General features: G+C 33.7%; 1 protein-coding gene across 1 annotated transcript in view; it reads left to right on the top strand.

Annotated features, from left to right (window-relative positions):
- Positions 1–18927, top strand: part of C12H12orf40 (chromosome 12 C12orf40 homolog) — a 37141-nt gene that overhangs the window by 11424 nt on the left and 6790 nt on the right. Inside the window, 5 exon segments of the mRNA XM_053557901.1 lie at positions 1144–1256; positions 8630–9135; positions 9418–9487; positions 11218–11278; positions 14529–14589. Of these exon segments, the coding sequence (XP_053413876.1) occupies positions 1144–1256; positions 8630–9135; positions 9418–9487; positions 11218–11278; positions 14529–14589 (811 nt within the window).

The raw sequence follows: 18927 nt of genomic DNA, 5'->3' as shown, positions 1-18927 counted from the left end.
GTTAAAATGAAATTACAAAATACCAAAGAAAATGGGTAAGAAGAAAAAGTGGTTTGGGGCTTTTGTATTGTATTGAGCCAATATGTAACATTGTATTCTCTTCTCTCTTGATGGGTTTGTTTCTCTCTTCAAGGGGTGACCTGATCTCTGTACCTCTGTCATTGTCTCTCTTGAGACTGAGATGTATTAGTTGAGACGTTAGTGTCAGCTGTCTCTGACTTCAATCTCTCTGAGATGTATTAGTTAGCTGAGATGTCAGTGTCAGCCGTCTCTGACTTCAATCTCTCTGAGATGTATTAGTTACCTGAGATGTCAGTGTCAGCCGTCTCTGACTTCAATCTCTCTGAGATGTATTAGTTAGCTGAGATGTCAGTGTCAGCCGTCTCTGACTTCAATCTCTCTGAGATGTATTAGTTAGCTGAGACGTTAGTGTCAGCCATCTCTGACTTCAATCTCTCTTTTTTTCACCAAAGACTCTCACTGTCTCTTTTTGAATCCTACTCCTATTTTTCTGACTATTCTGTCATGGATTGTGTTAAGACATCTTATTTATATGTTTCAAGGATTCTAAATCAGATATATTACATGTATAAATTATTTTTGGCTAGATTAGTATTAGGCCAGCATAAGTTATATGGCATCTTCCACATTAACAAATGGATTATATCATCTGCTTTTCACAGTAGTCTTTACACACTAATTCTATTTTGAATAAAATAATATTGATATTCAGAAACGTTAAAGTAGCAGTCTAAGATTACTCCAGAAATGGAAGAACTGAGTTAAGTACAACTACTTCATTAAGACAGACTGTTATTTTCGGTCAGAGCAATTTAACTTTTAGTTACTTAAGATCCCGGTGTCCTGAGTGTTTTGTTTTGTTTTGTTTTAATCTTTAAACTCTGAGGTAGTTTTTACCTTACCATAATATCAGTATGTTATTTTAATCATCATTCAAATCCTAGTATTGGTTTCTTTTTTGAAAAGTATTTATTTTGTTTTTAATAAGGACTAACATTACTTTCTTTTAGACAAAAAATACATTTTTGAATGTAGATGTAGTTCACTTAAATAACATTTTATGTTAAATTATTTAAATTGTATGTACATTTATTATTTTGACAGTTTCTTTAATTTTTTCAGCTTAATGTAAACAGTTCTGATTCATTGGTTTCCACATTAAATAAGAGTGAGAGTATTTTCAGTCCATCATATGATATAGCACAATTTGGAACATCATTTGAAAGATTAAACAGGTAAGCAGAGATGTTAAAGGCAGTAAAAAAACTGTAGTATTCTATATTTGCTATTATTAATTTGATTTTAAGAGACACATAGAAATATTAACAACCTAACTAATACTTACAGGAAAAAAAATCACTAAGTAAAATGTATCACTTAATTATTATTTTTTTTTTAGAGACAGAGTCTCATTTTGTTGCCCTCAGTAGAGTGCTGGGACGTCACAGCTCACAGCTACCTCCAGCTCTTGGGCTTAAGCGATTCTCTTGCCTCAGCCTCCCAAGGAGCAGGGACTACAGGCACTCGCCACAACATTTTGTTGCAGTTTGGTGGGGTCGGGTTTGAACCCGCCACCCTCGGTATATGGGGCCAGCCCCTACACCCTGTGCTGCAGGCGTTGCCCTCAAAATACTTTCTTATTTTTCTTTTTTGTTCTTTTTCAGTCCATGGTTTATTTAAGAATTTTTTATTGGTTCCCAGAAACCTCAAGACTTTCCTATTTTTTCTGAATTAATTCCATTACTCTATATGATTTCATGCTTTCAAATTTATTAAGACTTATATTGTGGCCAGGGCTATTGTTTACATTTAATATGAAAACCTATATGGGTGCGTTTAAATTTGTTATTTTGCTATTTTTATTTGTCCCATGTAGACTTTGTTCCCTTTCTTTCTTTTCTACCTTTATTTGGTTTAAATATTTTCATGACATCATTTGATTTCTTTTGTTGGTTTATTAGCTCTTAAGTCCATTATGTTTTTATGGGTTAGTTGCTTTAGAGATTATAAGATATAGCTTAATTTGTTACTCTTTTCATATTATATTATACCATTTCAATTAGAAGAATACTATAATAATATACTTTTCTTTCTCCCCTTGGCACTTGTGTTGTTATATTCCTATGTTTCCCTTATGTATATATCATAAACTCAATAATACATTGTAATTTTTGCTTTAAAGAAAGTTAAATGAAAACCCATGTTGTTACTTTAATAATAATAGATATATTATTTTTAATGATCTTCATTATTTTGTATAGATCTAGATTTCTACCTGGTGACATTTTCCTTCTGTTTGAAACACTTTCCTTAACATTTCTTATGGTCTGCTGTGATTAATGCTGTCATTTTTGGTATGTTGATTGTGCTCCTATTTTTGAAAGATGTCTTTTGACTTGGCATTGTTTCCAACTAGAAGTTTTCCTGTCATTTTTATCTTAATATCTATACAATATATAATTTTTCTCCATTTTTTAGATTTATCTATCATGGCTTTTCTACCATTGATTTCCATCATTTGATTAGGATGTTCCTTTTCTTTTTCTTTTACTTTTCTTTCTTTTTTTTTTGAGACAGAGCCTCAAGCTGTCGCCCTGGGTAGAGCACTGTGGCATCACAGCTCACAGCAACCTCCAGCTCCTGGGCTTAAGCGATTCTCTTGCCTTAGCCTCCCGAGTAGCTGGGACTACAGGCACCTGCCACAATGTTTCTTGCATTTCAGCTTTATTACTTTTTGGACTTAACTATTTTTTTTTTTCAATTTTGGAGAAATTCCAGCCATTATTTCTTCAAATATTTTTCTGATGTCTCCCTCTACTTTTAGGACTGAAAGTAGTAAATTAGTTTACTTCAACTTTTGTCTGATGCTCTATTTCCTTTTTTAACAGTCTTTTCCTTCATTATTTCACTCTTATAGATTATATTGCTGTATGTTCAAATTTACTAATTGTATCTCCTTTATTAGCTATATCTGCCAATAATCCTATTTAGTGTACTTTTCAAATTTTGAAGTTTAACTCTTTATATCTTCCATAATTATCTATTAAACATGCTCAGCCTTTCTTCTATCTTCTTGAATGTATAGAATATTGTTATGATAGCTCTTTTAATGTTTTGTGTATGAATTCTATCATCTATCATTTCTTGGCCTGTTTCTAATAATCGATTTTTCATCCCATTGCTATTTTCTGCTTTTGCATTGTAATTTTCTTTGGATTCTATACATCGTGAGTTTTATTTTTTTGGTTGCTAGACATTTTTGTTTTCCTAGAAATAGTCCTAGCCTTTGTTTTTGGATGCAGTTTATTACTTAGAAATAATATGATCTGCCAGCACGGTGGCTCACGCCTGTAATCCCATCACTGTGGGAGGCTGAGGAGGAAGAATTGTTTGAGCTAAGGAGTTCAAGACTTGCCTGATCAAGAGTGAGACCCTAGCTCATGAGAAAAATGGAAAAACCCAGCTGGGCGCCGCAGCAAGCCTGTAATCCCAGCGGCTTCAGGAGGCTGTGGCAGTCTGAGGTTGCAGTGAGCTATGACACTATTGTACTGTGCTCAGGGGCATCGGGTGGGGCTCTGTCTCAACAACAACAAAAAAGAAATAATATGATCTCTTTGAGGTTTGCTTTTAACTGTTGTTAAATAGGACCAATAAACTTTCAGTCTATGGCTAATTTTGCCTCACTGCTAAGGGAGTACCCTTCTGAGTACTTTCTTGATTCCCTTGAGGTTTTCTGCTCTGGTGGGTGAAAACACAAAATTTTTCCAGCCCTGTATAATCTGGAGTTATCCTATTTTCTTATCTTGGGTGATTCTTTTCACTGTTTTAGGTAATTTCTTCACATGCTTGTGGTGATCTGTATTTAGCTGAAGACTTGAGAAGAACTGGAGATCTGTAGATCTCTGGAGCTTTCTCTTTAATGTACTCTCCTTTGTGGTGTTCTGCCTGTGAACTTTATCCTCTGCAATCTCCCTGGACCCAGAGCTCAGCTGGGCTCCAATTAGGTTTCTCCTCCCTGTGCTGTGGCTTGGATATTCTCTCCAGACAGTAAGCTAGGAGCAATTATAGACTTCTCATTTGTTTTGTCTTTCTCAGGGATCATTATCTTACTTCACTTGGTATCCCATGTCTGCAAACTGTTGTCTCATATATTTTGTCCAATTTATAATTAGTTGGGTAAATCTGATCCCTCTTATTTCAGTTGTTCAGATTAAAATCTTGAAATTCTTCTTTGCTCAGGAGTCACAATGATGATATTTTCTAAGTCAAAAGCAAGTCAAATCTATTTTATTGTTGTACATAGAACCTTTAGATGTTTTCTTATTACTCTTTTAAAAAATAAGGCTATGCATAATATGGCCCCTTTTGTACCTTTTAGCCTTTGGTTGTTAAGTTTTCCACTGATTCTATGCTAGCTTTGCTCTTCTTTTTCTCAAATATGCTGCCTTACATTTGTGGTTATTATTTTATCTCCCTGCAATGTGCTTATGCTTTTCTTCAGATATGTATTTAACTATTCTGTATCTTTAGCTCATTCATCACATCCTCACTAGGGAGTTTCCTCAAATTAAGACCTCCGACACAAAACCACACATGTGATCTTCTGGCATCTGCAATTATCTTGTCTTTTTGTTTACTTCATTATTATCTTTTATACTTATTGATGCTTAATTATCTTGTTCATTTATTATTCATTTATTATCTTCCTTCACGAGAATATAAGCTCTAGCATCTTCCTACTACATAAATAGGTGGCATACCTTAAATATTTATTGATCCTCTAAGAGACTCCTAGAATTGATAAAGAAATTCAGCAAAGTCTCGGGTTACAAGATCAATGCACACAAATCAGTAGCATTTCTATACACCAATAGCAGTCAAACGGAGAGTCATATCAAAGACTCAATACCATTCAGAATAGCTACAAAGAAAACAAAATACCTAGGAATATACCTAGCCAAGGAAGAGAAAGATTTCTGTAAGGAGAATTACAAAACACTGATAAAAGAAACTGGAAATGATAGAAACAAACGATAAAACAGATCATGCTCATAAATTAGTAGAATCAACATTGTTAAAATGTCTATACTACCCAAAGTGGTTTATAAGTCAATGAAATCCCCATCAAAACACCGAAGTCACATTTCACAGATTTAGAAAAAAATGCTATTCTTTGTTTGGAAGCAGAAAAGAGCCCAAATAGCCAAGCAATCTTAAGCAAAAAGAATAAATCTGGTGACATCACATAGCTAGACTTCAAATTATACTACAAGGCTTTAGTAACCAAAACAGCATGGTTTTGGTACAAAAATAGGGACATAAACCAATGGAACAGAACAGAGAACCCAGATATAAAACTATCTACCTACAGCCCACTGATCTTTAACAAAGAAGACAACAATGTACCTTGGGGAAAAAAAGCCCTATTCGCTAAATAGTGCTGGGAAATTGGATTGCCACATGCAGAAGAATGAAACAAGATCCCTATTTCCCACCATGAACAAAAATTAACTCAAGATGGATAAAAGACTTAAATGTAAGGCATGGAACCTTAAGAATTCTAGGAGAAGATGTAAGGAAAGCTCTTCTACATATTGGCTTAGGCAAAGAATTTATAACTAAGATTTCAATGGCAATTACAGCAATAATAAAAATAAATGCATTTGATTAAATTAACACTTCTGCACAGCAAAGGAAGCGATCAGCAGGCTAAATAGAGAACCTACACAACAGGAGAAAACATTTGCACACTATCCAATAAAGAGCTAATATCCAGAATCTACAGAGAACTCAAGCAACTCAGCAAGAAAAAAAGATAAACAGTCCCCTTAAAATTGGTTAGAGGACATGAAGGAAGGTAGACAAATGGCTAACCTAGATATGAAAAATGCTAAATATCACTAATCACCAGGGAAATGTAAATTAAAGCAATTCTATCACTTTATCCCTGATAGAATGGCTTACTAAGATGTCCAACAGCAATAGATGCCGGCAAGGATACAGAGTGAAAGGAATGCTTTCACACTGTTGTTAGGACTGTAAATAAGTACAACCTCTATGGAAAACAGTATGGAGATTTGTCAGAGAACTGAAAGTAAACCTACCATTCAATCCAGCAATCCCGCTACTGGATATCTACTGAAAGGGAAAAAAAAGTCGTTTTATAAAAAATACACCTGAAGCACAATTCACAATTGCAAAGATGTGGATTCAACCCAGGTGCCTGTCAATTCATGTGGGCTAATGAAATGTGGTATATGTATACTATATACTATTCAGCAATAAAAAGGGCTGAACTAATGCCTGTATAGCAAATTGAATGGAACAAGAAGTCATTATCCTAAGTGAAGTATCTCAAAAATGGAGATACCACATGTATTCTCTATTAAATTAGAATAACCACTGAGAATATATGTGGACAGAGGGAAGTCACTGGAAATCAAGCAGCATAGGGGGTTAGAAGGAAAGGGGTATAATGGGTAAAATGAACGCTGTTTGAGTGATCCACACACTTAATAGCCCCGACTCAAGCATTAGAAAAGCTATTTAACAAAAACATTTGTACCTTCTTAATATTTTGAAATAAAATGAAAAATTATTGAATACTCATAAAAAACTCATTTCAATAATGGTTTGTCCCTATGTTAGTCCATAATTTTTAATAAATTTTACATTAAATTATTATAGAATGGGTTGATTTGTTTTAATAAGATTTCAGTTTTTACCGTCATTTCTCTGATTTTTTTTTATTAAATCATAACTGTGTACATTAATGCGATTATTGGGGCACTATACACTGGTTTTATAGACCGTTTGGCATATTTTCATCACACTGGTTAACATAGCCTTCCTGGCATTTTCTTAGTTATTGTGTTAAGACATTTATATTCTACATTTACTAAGTTTCACATGTACCCTTGTAAGATGCACCGCAGGTGTAATCCCACCAATCACTCTCCCTCTGCCCATCCTCCCCCCTCCCTCACCTCCCTCTACCCCTTCCCCATGTTCTTAGGTTATAACTGGGTTATAGCTTTCATATGAAAGCCATAAATTAGTTTCATAGTAGGGCTGAGTACATTGGATACTTTTTCTTCCATTCTTGAGATACTTTACCAAGAAGAATATGTTCCAGCTCCATCCATGTACAAATGAAAGAGGTAAAGTCTCCATCTTTCTTTACGGCTGCGTAATATTTGACAAGTAATAATTTTTCCCAGTGTTCAGTCCCTAAATCAGCCACTTGTTGGATTTTTCTCAAGCAGAATCTCCTCTTTGTATATTTACTATGATAGCAAAAAAAAAAAAAAAAATTTACTATGATAGCACTTGTCTATAGGGTAACACTTATCACTTTGTAATTGTTTCCTTTTCTTCCATACTGTAAATTTCTTGTTGGCAGTAAGTGTGTATTATACATTTCTCTATTATTCAAATCTCTTAATGAATAATTCTCCTGAGTCAGAATTCTTAAAATACTTTTTAAGCATGACGGTTCACATTTATCGTGTGCTTTATAACTTATACAGGGCTTTTACATCTACTCTCCCATTTAGAGTAATAGAAATTTCTCTGGTGTTAATGGTGCATATTATTACATCTGTAGATTATGTCTTTTGGTATAGCAAAATAACATTATTTTGCCTAAAAAACTAATAAGATCCTTATTGCAAAACACTGGAGGATCATGAACATTCATGGGTAAAAAACATTAATCTATTTAATACCAAACCAAGCTCTTTTATCTCTCTGTCCCCAACACATGGTTTAGTGCCTGAATTCAGTAAGTGCTCATTAAATTTTGAAGAATATCTTAAAATATTGGAAATCAGAGTCTTAGAAGTCTGTGTTTCTTCTCTGAATTTCTTCATTACCCTCAACCTCTGGAACAACCCAACCCCAAGTAAATTTTAGATAGTCACTCATAATGAAATTTTAAAAGTCTTGATTTGTAACTATTTCCTATCATACCTTCGATTCTTATACATAAGTTGGACTATACCTGGAATTGTCATTTCTGAATTAAAAGGGAACTCATAAGTTACTCCTTTACCTAATTAGTTTTTATCTAATTCATCTTATTTAATGGCTTTATTAAATTTATGTACATATTTGTATCTATATTGCTTTTCTTTGGGACTTCATAGTTGTGTTTATGTCCATGTTATAATATTCTCATAACTATTTGATTTGATGCTCTAACATTGGGAATAAATTTTCTTTGCTCAGTCTGCAAAATATCTTTCTCAGGTTAAATGGAGCAGCAGTGACATTTAGTGGTTGTCTGGGTTACTTGCTAGACTTTATTACAGAAGATATAAGTTAGTCATATCTTGTTTTGTTAACATAACAGTAAATTGAACCATGCACTAATTTTTCATTTTGAAATAAAAACCTAGTATAGATTATTTTTATACTCAGTCATTAGAAGAGCACATTAGACAAATTCATCCAAAGCAATATTATTTATTTAAATATAAAAACATAGTCTAGGTAAATGTTAGCAGTTATTTAATATGTTCTCTAAGAATTTAACTTTTAAGTACATGTTTCTCAATGCAAATGATCTGTACTTTTGTTGCTAAGTACATTTTTATTTATCCCAAAGTCCAGGAAATAGGACTTTGCTTGCTAAAAGACCTGCTGTAATTATGGGTGAAGACAGTGGAAACACGGGTGAAAGAAGACAGGTGGACTTCATTACTGGACAACAATCAGTACAACGTATTTGGGAAAAAGGTGGAAAAGAGGTTTCAAATTTTCTTGATGATTTAAATCAGCCAACTCCTAGCCTTCTGTCAGAGAAGTGTGACTCTTTCGTTAGTCAAAATATGATCAATTTATTAAGCATAGATCAACAAAGGATAAAGAAAACGTTTGACGAGTGTGATTATGATAGTATGGGAGATGTTTGTGTAGCCACTGATAGATGCATTAGAGACATTTTTACAGTTCCAGAGTTTACTTTTAGTAATTCAACTTTTAATAAAACAAGTTATCCAGAAAAACATCAGCTAACCAAGAACAATCAGAAAGAGTACAACAATAATGAAAGAAATGATCTTAGTACACCTGTCGGGAAGCATTATGACCCAACTAACCCTGAAAAAAAAGGTTAGTGTTATACGTGGAAAGTATAATAACTATTCTTTTGTGTGTGTGTATTCAGTGTTAGTATATGTATTTGTATATTATATATATATATGCACACACACACATATATATTTGCATGTGTGTTTAGAAGAATCTGAAACCCCAAATAGGACGGCTTTTTATTACACAACATTGTGGATCAGTGATTTCCCTTTGTATGTGTCATGTCAATATACTTTGATTTGAAAAAGGAAAATAGACTATACTAAATTTTTAACCCAACACATAATTTTATTTTTGAAGAAAAACTTGAAGATGCATACCAAGAGAAGACACTAAAGAAAAATATCCGGAATTATCCAGTGAATTCTATGTAAGTTTTTAGGTAAATATGGGAAATAAAAATCAAGATCTTGTATAATGCATATTTAAGGTTAAAATGCCAAGTGAAGTAGATGGTTGTTGTCTGAGGGTGGGCATCCTGGTTCCAATGAAGCCTCAATTGTCACAATCATGGTAGAATCGCCCTAGTTTAGAATATAGGGCTCATATTTGCCAGCCTCCAAATACTTTCCTGTTTTAACATTACGTGTTGATTAGATTTAAAGAAATTGACTTAAGTGTCCAGGGACTCATGTACCCACCAGAATGTCACAATGTAATTGATAGTAAGAAATAAAAGGGTCACATGTATAGAAATGTCTACTGGCAAGAAAAAGTACATTTTCTTACTTTTCAGGTAGCTCTCCCTATGAATTTGCTTGCTCAGTTAATGTAGAATCAGAACAGAGAGTTAGAACTAGAACACCCTATTCTGTATGTTAGTTGTGTAAACAAGCATATCAGCACTCGACATGTCAGTGTACATTCTCAGTATACAGTGCAGTTGCCCTCATTTTCCTCTCTGTTTTCTGTCTGTTCAAGATTATCATTTCATTAATGTGCTCAAAGACATTGAAAGAAAACAAAAGATTACTATTTCTTCCATCCCATCATTGACATATTTTTTTATGTGTAAAAACAATTAGACTCCACCAGATTTTGCTTCGTCTTCTTGGTGTATGTTCTATATTTAAGTGATTTTTAAACTCATTCATTAGGGTTTGATATTTATTCCTTAGAATTTGGGACTGTCTTACTAGTTCTCCTATATAATAGTCTGTATTTAGAAGTAATGAAAGAAAACTTTATGGATTGCCTGAGCTCAGGAGTTCCATGACCAGCCTGAGCAGAGCGAGACCTTGTCTCTGAAAAGATAGCCAGGTGCTGTGGCAGGCCCTATTACCTCTATAGTGAGAGGCTGAGGCAAGAGAATCACTTGAGGCCAAGAGTTTGAGGTTGCTGTGAGCTATGACACCACAGCATTCTACCAAAGGTGACAAAGTGAGACTCCATGTTAAAAACAAAATAAAGAAAGCTTTATTTTAATTAGTAGTTTCCAAATAGTCCTAATTTTTTTGGTAACAATAGCATTTTAACCAAATCTTTGTGATAGGAAATTATGAACTAGAAGATATTTTTATTCAGGAAGTGATGTCTTATGGAAATAGTAGAAATAATTATGATAAAATGATTGTATAGATACTATTTCTACGAGATTGGCACATACAGGTTAATTAAAATACAGACTCACAGCTTATTTTGTAAAATTAACAAATTAGGCTCCTTTGTTAAATCTCCCAAAATCCAAAACTTACGAATGAAAAACATCATGTTAAACCTTGACTTTTAAAATGTACTTTATTAAAGTGATTTGAATATGGTTCCTTTTTTTTTTTTGCAGTTTTTGGCTGGGGCTGAACCCACCACCTCTGGTATATGGGGCCAGCACCCTACTCCTTGAGCCATAGGCGCCACCCTCCTGAACATGGTTCCTAATCCTGGCTGCACATCCACATTACTTGAGGGGATGATTTTAAAACATAGAATACTGTTTGACCTGCATGTAATGAATAGGATCCTTGGCATGGAGCTTATGAATTTTTACTTTTTTAAAAGCTTCCTATATAATTATGATATGAAGCAAGTTTGGGAACCATAATAAAGAACAATTTTCAGAGGGAATACAGCAAATTTTAATGCTATCTTATTTATAACCCTTAGGGGTAACATCCCTTTGGAAGAATTGCACTCTAAGCAATCATGGGACTTTGGAGTTGGTGAGGTAAAGCCATTTGCCCATTATCTTTCCAATTAAATCATTTTGTATTATCATATCATATTTTAATATTGGTATTTATAATATACTTTGATTTAAGGCTTCTTTTATTTGTAAATTTCTTTTTAGGTGAATGCTTATTCTTTTATTTTCTTATTCTGGGGAAATTATAGCTTAGATCTTGAGATTAATAAAACCTTTTCAGAAACTATAATGTACTTTATTTGAGACAAACCAGTTTAGAGGACATTTTAAATACTTCCTATAAGTTTTATAAAATTTCTTTCAAGAGGAAAATGCTTTAGGTTTCAATTTGCTACCAGTGAACATAATTATATATTCACCAGACTATATTTGAAACATGCATGGACATTGGTTATATAATGTTAAGATCTCTCTTCATAATAAGGGTGTGCCAAGAATGTTATGTCCTTTATCTATAATCTGCAAGAGTCTGATCCTATAAAGCAGGAAAGACTGAAGCAAGAAAGACTGAAGTTTAGAAAGATTAAATAACTTGTTTAAAGCTCACGCTCTTGAGCCAAGATTTAAACACCTGTCTTATCTGATTTGATATTTTGGATTATATCATTTTCTCTTTTTTCTTCAATAAATATGCACCAACTACATATTATAAATTCATTTAATAGACTCTTATTAAATGTCTCCTATATGCTAGACATCAGGATTAAAGTGGCAAAAAATAAAATAATTGTTCTCAAGAAGACTACATTCTGTTGTAAGCTAGACTTTGCAGAGAGGAAAGGACATTGATTCTGTCTTTGAGAAGCTTTTGTCTAGCAGCTAGTCAGAAACAGAAAAAATCTAATACATTTAAATAAATTGCTCCAACTGAAGTTTGTACAAGGAGTAGTAGGAGATTAATTAAAGACACTTGTAATTTTCACATGGAGTCAGGAGGAAAATATGCAGGAGATAACTCTTGGACACAATTATCAATTAATAAGTTTACCAAATAGACACAGAAAAAGGAGCAACATAGATAGAAACTAACATGTGAGAAAATACAGCTTGTTTTAGAAACTTTGCTTACGTGGTTTCATTCTAGTTGTTATTGCTGCCATACACAGCATAAATTTCAAGGGGTATAGGAATGGAGGGAGGTAATTCTGGACAATACAAAAGACCAGGTCATAAATGATCTTGAGTAATATGTAGCAGTTTAATTTCCTATCACCAAGCAGAGATCCACTAAAAAAAATATTAGTCGAAGAGTACAAGGACGTTAGGGTACTAAAAAATCAACTCTGTCAGCTGGGCATGGTGGCTCATGCCTGTAATCCTAGCACTTTGGGAGACCAAGGTGGGAGGATCCCTGGAGCTCAGGAATTCTAGACCAGCCTAAAAAAGAGTAAGACCCGTCTCTATAAAAATAGAAAAATTAGCTGGGCATTGTAGTGGGTGCCTGTAGTCTCAGCTACTCTGGAGGCTCAGGTAGGAGGATCACTTGAACCCAGGATCTAGAGGTTACTGTGAGATATAATGCCCTTTACCCAGGGTGACAGACTAAGACTGTCTCAAAAAAAAAAAAAAAAATTGACTCTTCCAATGGTGAATAGAGATTTGATTAGCGAAAAATCTCAAGGCAGGGCAAGAAATAATGAGAATTTGGAGTTGAGCAGTAGAGTACAGATGAAGAGAAAGAATATTTAGATATAGATTTGATAGGATTTGGTGATTAGTTAAGGGAGAAGAAAGAAATTGATCAAAGAAGACTTGAATTTATGATTTGAATAAATGAGTAATTGGTGAGATGGTGTCAGAAAAGGGTAATTGTCCACGAAAATTCATGCACCCTCTCTTTTTAGAATAGAGCTGCCACTGTGAAATGGCTCCCCAGCCAAGGAGCGTGTTTCCTAATCATCCACCCAGGTGCATGTGGCCGTATGGCTAGACCTCACTAAGAGTTGTTAGCAGAAGTGATGTGCATCGTTTTTAGTTCAGGGATTATAAAAAGTATGAATTATTTTTTCTGTTACATCTTTCTTGTTGGGTCTGGATGGAAAAAAGGACCTAAGGGATGGTGAAGCCACAAGATGGAAAGGACCAGGTCTCTGATAATTCACTATGTGGAAGAAAATTGCCTGCTTACTGGGATCATTCATTTTAGCTTATTATATGAGACAGAAATAATTATATTTGAGTATTATGTATTTTATATTATACTTAAAAAAAATACCTGCTCTGATTTAGAAGAGGACTAGATTTCTGGGAGATGATGAGTTAAGTAAGACCTATTGAGCATTTTCTGAAAAATCTGTCTTTGTAAGAAGGTGTATATAGTGGGCTTCTGTATTGACAGGGCTTGAAGTTAGAAGAGATTTTTAGTCTTATTTTGTAGGTGGTCACTGAATACATTCATGGATATTATTCTCAGGAGAAATGATATAGAATAAAGTACAATAATTGACAGGTGCCTGAGAAGCCACATTTCAGGTTGGAGGGCATGCAGGAGAAGAGAATCCAGAAAGAGAGCCTGAGAATGAGCTCCTGGAGAGGTTTGAGGAATACCAGGAGAACGTTCATAGGAGAGAAGAAAGGAGAGACTTTCCAGGAGGGGAATGTAGTTGGTATTGTTGGATGTTGTCTTATTACTCTTTTAAAGAACTCATTTTCCCAAACACAAATAATATAGAGGTACCCTCCTGAAAAGGGGATTATGAACAGGTTAAAAAACTTAAAAGCTAAAACAAGTAAACAAAACAAACCAGACCTCTTTGATGGGGAAAGAGTAGTGTTCCTAAGATCCTTTTGTTGAAGATGGAAGAGGGGTATAATGACTTTAATTTTAAAGCAATAATATAGGAATGCAGATTAAATAATACTGTTAGAAATGGGGAAGTAATCACTAAAGAAGTGGAAACAAAAGGGAGAACTTCTGAATTCAAAGGAATAGTGATGTCACAGTAGGAAACCTGATCAAGGTGAAAAGTGAAATGGGAGTTCTATACAGCGTGTAAGAATGAAAGCTGCTTAGCAGTTAACATACTGCATAGTAAATACGAAGGGGTTGACTTCTCAAGATTCAAGTAATACCATATTGAGAAGGAACAAATCTATATATTTTACACTAGACATATATAGACTATAACAATAAAGGTTGAAAATGAAAAGAGAAATATATATACACAGGAAAACTTATTAAAGTGTTGCAAAGGAAAATTACTATAAAATGGTGGTGTTGATAAGTAAATATTATACATACTTGGAAATTAAAATTTTGGTTTTCTTCTAGAATCTGGTGGAAGGAGGAAAATGTTCTTTAAAAGGCATGCCAACATCTACAAAGAAAATATGTCAGTATAACTGTATACGTGAGTTTTATTTTTTAAATACTGACAAATATAAATCAGTTAAATTTTAAACGTCTCTTAGATTTTTGCCAGTAAATATATATTTCAGAGTAGTAATGCAGTTGACTCTTTAAAATTACTTTCACATTTTATAAAATGTACCTGATGACTGCATACATAAATAAATAATAACATTAATAAAACATAACCCTTGTACTCATTATGTAGCTTAAGAAATAATGCATATTTTTAAACGTATCCTCAATTGTTATTTCCTATTCTGCCCTCCAGAGGTAACTATTATCCTGAATTTGTTTTTTGTGATACCACAGGCATACCTTTCCTTTGCTTAAATTTGAACTTTTTACACATTGAAGCAAACTCCGTATAATTTTTTGCAGCACGCTTTTCTTTATTTCATAAAACCCTATATTTTAGTTTGAGGTTCATTCACTTTGACTTCCTTCCTTCTTCCCTTCCTCCCTTCCTCTTTCTATCCCTCCCTCCCTTTTTTTTTTTTTTTTTTTTTTACTGTTCTACAGCTTTCTATTGTACTCACATGAAAGGACCACTATGAATATTTTACAATGATAAACATGCTACTTTGGGCATTCTTGACATTTCTCCCTGCACACATGTATGACAAGTTCCTCTAGATATATTTCTAGGAAAGGAATTGCTATTTCATATGATATGCACATCTTTACCTCTTCAAGATAAAAAATTATTTTCTAAAGTTGTTCCAGTTTAAGCTAGCAAAAGGAAAGAATCTTAGTTGTTATGTTTTTACCAAACTATGTCAGTTTTTATCATGGTTGGTAATCTGATATCTCATTGCAGTTCTAATTTTAATTATATTTCTCTTATTACTAATTAGATAAATTGGCCGTTCGTGTTTCATCTGTGAAATGCCTTTCATGTCTTTTGCCCATGTTTCTTTTCTGAAGTTTGGTTTTCTTTATGGGATATGTCCTTGATATATCTATATCTATCTTATCTATTTTTATGTATCCTGAATGCAAATTGCTTGTTGGCTTGTGGGTAGCAAATGCTTCATATTTAAGTGGTCTTTTCATTCTATACTGTTTTTGTGTGGACGAAGTTTCATGTTTATCTGGCACTTTTTAGGTGTTCTGTGCTAGGTTGGTTATTCATATTATTTAGTTTGTGAGGATACCTAGAACCTTTTTTATTTCTGATTTAATTTAATTGTTTGAATATATATATAAAACACTAGTCTTACTAAGTCTGGTTCCTGTCCCGATCCTTCCTTCCCTATTTCCTTTTGCTACATATACTTATTTTTTTTTCATTTATCATTCTGTGCTATGTTTTTTTAAAAAATAAAGCCTAAAATGTGTATAACCCCACACACATCCTTCAGTCTTAGTCCCTGCCTTTTTCAGTCTAAATGTAATATAGGATATTTTGTATCACATTGAGATATTTTCATGTTAGCACTAGATACTTCTTCCTTTATTTATGACCATTTAATAATCCATTGTGTGCATGGACTATGATTTTTAAATCAGTGTCCTATTGCCAGACATTTGGGCATTTTCCAGCATTTTTTTCTTTAAAAATGTTGTAAGTAAATGATTTTGTCCATATGCTTCTTACATGTGGAGGCGATTTGGGGGTAATTTCCAGGAGTGGTATTGCTGAGTAAAGTGGAGATTAAAACTGGTATTGCCAAATTTCAAGTTTTCTGTTCTATATAGCCAAGTTCCTTGTTTCACCATTTGACAATTCCACCAGCAAAGTGCCTTTTATTCCACAGCCTAACCAGCAGGGATTGTGGCTAAACTTAGGAGCTTTTGTAAATTATACAAAGATGGATGAATAGATAGATAGAAGTTTTAAATTGTACTTCCATGTGAATGAAGTTGAATGTCTTTAAAAAATATTCAGTAGCTATTTGTATTTCTTTTTCTGTGAACTCTTCGTTAATATTTTTTGACCAGTTAGCTTTTTGGCCTTTTTTTCTTTTTTCTTTTATTTTGCAGTTTCTGGCTGGGTCTGGGTTTGACTCCCCCACCTCCAGCATATGGGACTGGCACCCTACTCCTTTGAGCCACAGGCGCTGCCCTGGCCTTTTTTTCTTGACGTTTTAAGAGCTCCTATATACTAAAGATACCTAGGGCTTTTACATAAGTAACAAATGTTTTCTTGTAATTTAATACTGGCTTTTGATTTGTTTTGTTTCCCTGGCTTATAGTATTTCTTTGCAAAAGACAACGTTTTTATGAAGTTTAATTTATAAATATTTTCATTTATTATTTCTGGACTTAACTAGAAAGATTCAACACACTCTCAAGTTATAAATGAATTCACTATTTTCTCCTTTAATATTAGTATGATTTTATTACATGTGTTTATACTTAGGTCTTTATTTGGAGTTTATCTTTACTTAAAGTGTGAGATTTATATCAATCCAAGTTTTTTTTTTTTTTGCAATTTTTGCCCAGGGCTGGGTTTGAACCCACCACCTCCGATATATGAGATCAGTGCCCTACTCCTTTGAGCCACAGGCGCCACCCATCAATCCAAGTTTTTAAAAATATATCTATTCCCTAGGTAGTTGTTATATCGCCTTTTTTATATACTAACTTTCTGTATATACTGGATTTGTTTTGGTACCTTCTTAACTTTTCCATAGGTCTTTCTTAATCTTCATGTGCCAGTACAATACTCTAATTTCTTGTAAAGTTGTACCTTTCTTTGTACTTTAAAAATTTTTTTACTAGGCCCTGACATAGGGGCTCACATCTATAATCCTAGCATAGAAGAATCACTTGATACCAGGAGTTCAAGACTAGCCTGGGCAATATTCCAAGACAGCATCTCTACAAAAAAATCAAAAATCATTTGGATATGGTGGGACATGGCTGTAGTCCTAGCTACTTGGGAGGCTGAGGCAGGAGGATCCCATGAGCCCAGGAGTTTGAGGCTACAATGAGCTATGATAGTGAAGTTTTTACTGCCTATTCTTGTTTTGTTTTGTTTTATGTCTGTCAAACTTTGTCAGAAGGCTGGGATCTGGAGTTGATTATTTTTTTTTTTAATATAAACTTTAAAGTCAACTTGCTTAACTCCAAAAGAAAAGCTTTAAGTTTTATTAGGAAACCCTTAAATGTTTATATTAATGGCTTTTTCACTCAGCATATCCTTGAGGTTCATTCATATTGTGACACATATCAGGATTTCTTTTTAACACTATGTAGTGTTCCACTGTGTCTACATTTTCTTCATTCATTGTCTGGATATTCAGGTTGCTTCCACTTTTTGGCTATTGTGAATGATGCCTCAAGGAACATGAGTGTGCAAGTATCACTTCTGAATCTTCATTTTTTGATACATACCCAGAAGTGATATTGCTAGATCATGTGGTAGTTCTATTTTTAATTTCTTGAGTAACTGCCATACTGTTTTCCATAGTGGCTACACTAATATATGCTCCTCCCAACAATGCATAAGGGTTTCCTTTACTCCACATCCTCACCAAAATTTATTATTTTGTGGGGCTTTTATTTTTTATAGTGGCCACCGTAACAGGTGTGAAGGGATATCTCATTTGATATAGAACTTTTAGACAGGTGCAGTTTTTGGCCAGGGCTGGGTTTGAATCTGCCACCTCTGGTATATGGGGTCAGCGTCCTACTCCTTTGAGGCACAGGTGCCGCCCTAGAAAGGTGAATTTTATTAAATGAATTTTGTGATTTGGACTATCTTATCATTTCTGTGATAAATACCACCAATCATGATTATATTCTGATTCTGTTTGCTATTCTATTTTATTCTGTTCTTTTAAACTTTTTAACACTTTTCTTATAATATTTTGCTTGATATTTGTAAATAAATTATAGTTTGTGTGTGGTCTTTATCAGATTTTGATATTAATGTTATACCAGATTCACAAAAATTTTAAGAAGTATATACATGTAAAGATTGAGGCTACTCAAGTGTTTTCTTGAAATTTGAATCTTTTGCCTCTTCTCCATCTTAATGTTAATGCTTTGTTGCAGATCCTCAGCGCTTCATACCTAGATTATTCAGGTAATCTTCTAATGACTGATTTCATCCAGTCTCACTCTTCTTTAATCCATCCTTAGCTAGATGCCTTAGTGGACAAACTAAAATACAGCTTCCTTTAATATTTAGGAATACTAACACATCCTTTCTCCTTTATTCCGTGTGCTGTTTTTTTATCTTGTCTCTCTGAAATATGTTTATTTATAATTCAAAACCTTTATGCTCATGTTCTCTCTATAAATCTTCACCAATTATCTCTCTCTGTCTAGAGCTCATCAGATTGAGCTCTACTTTTGTACCTTCTGTGAC

Source organism: Nycticebus coucang, chromosome 12, assembly GCF_027406575.1.
Source record: "Nycticebus coucang isolate mNycCou1 chromosome 12, mNycCou1.pri, whole genome shotgun sequence".
Classification (NCBI taxonomy): Eukaryota; Metazoa; Chordata; class Mammalia; order Primates; family Lorisidae; genus Nycticebus; species Nycticebus coucang.
Note: the sequence above shows the minus strand (reverse complement) of the source record. Positions and strands in the feature narration are given on the sequence as shown.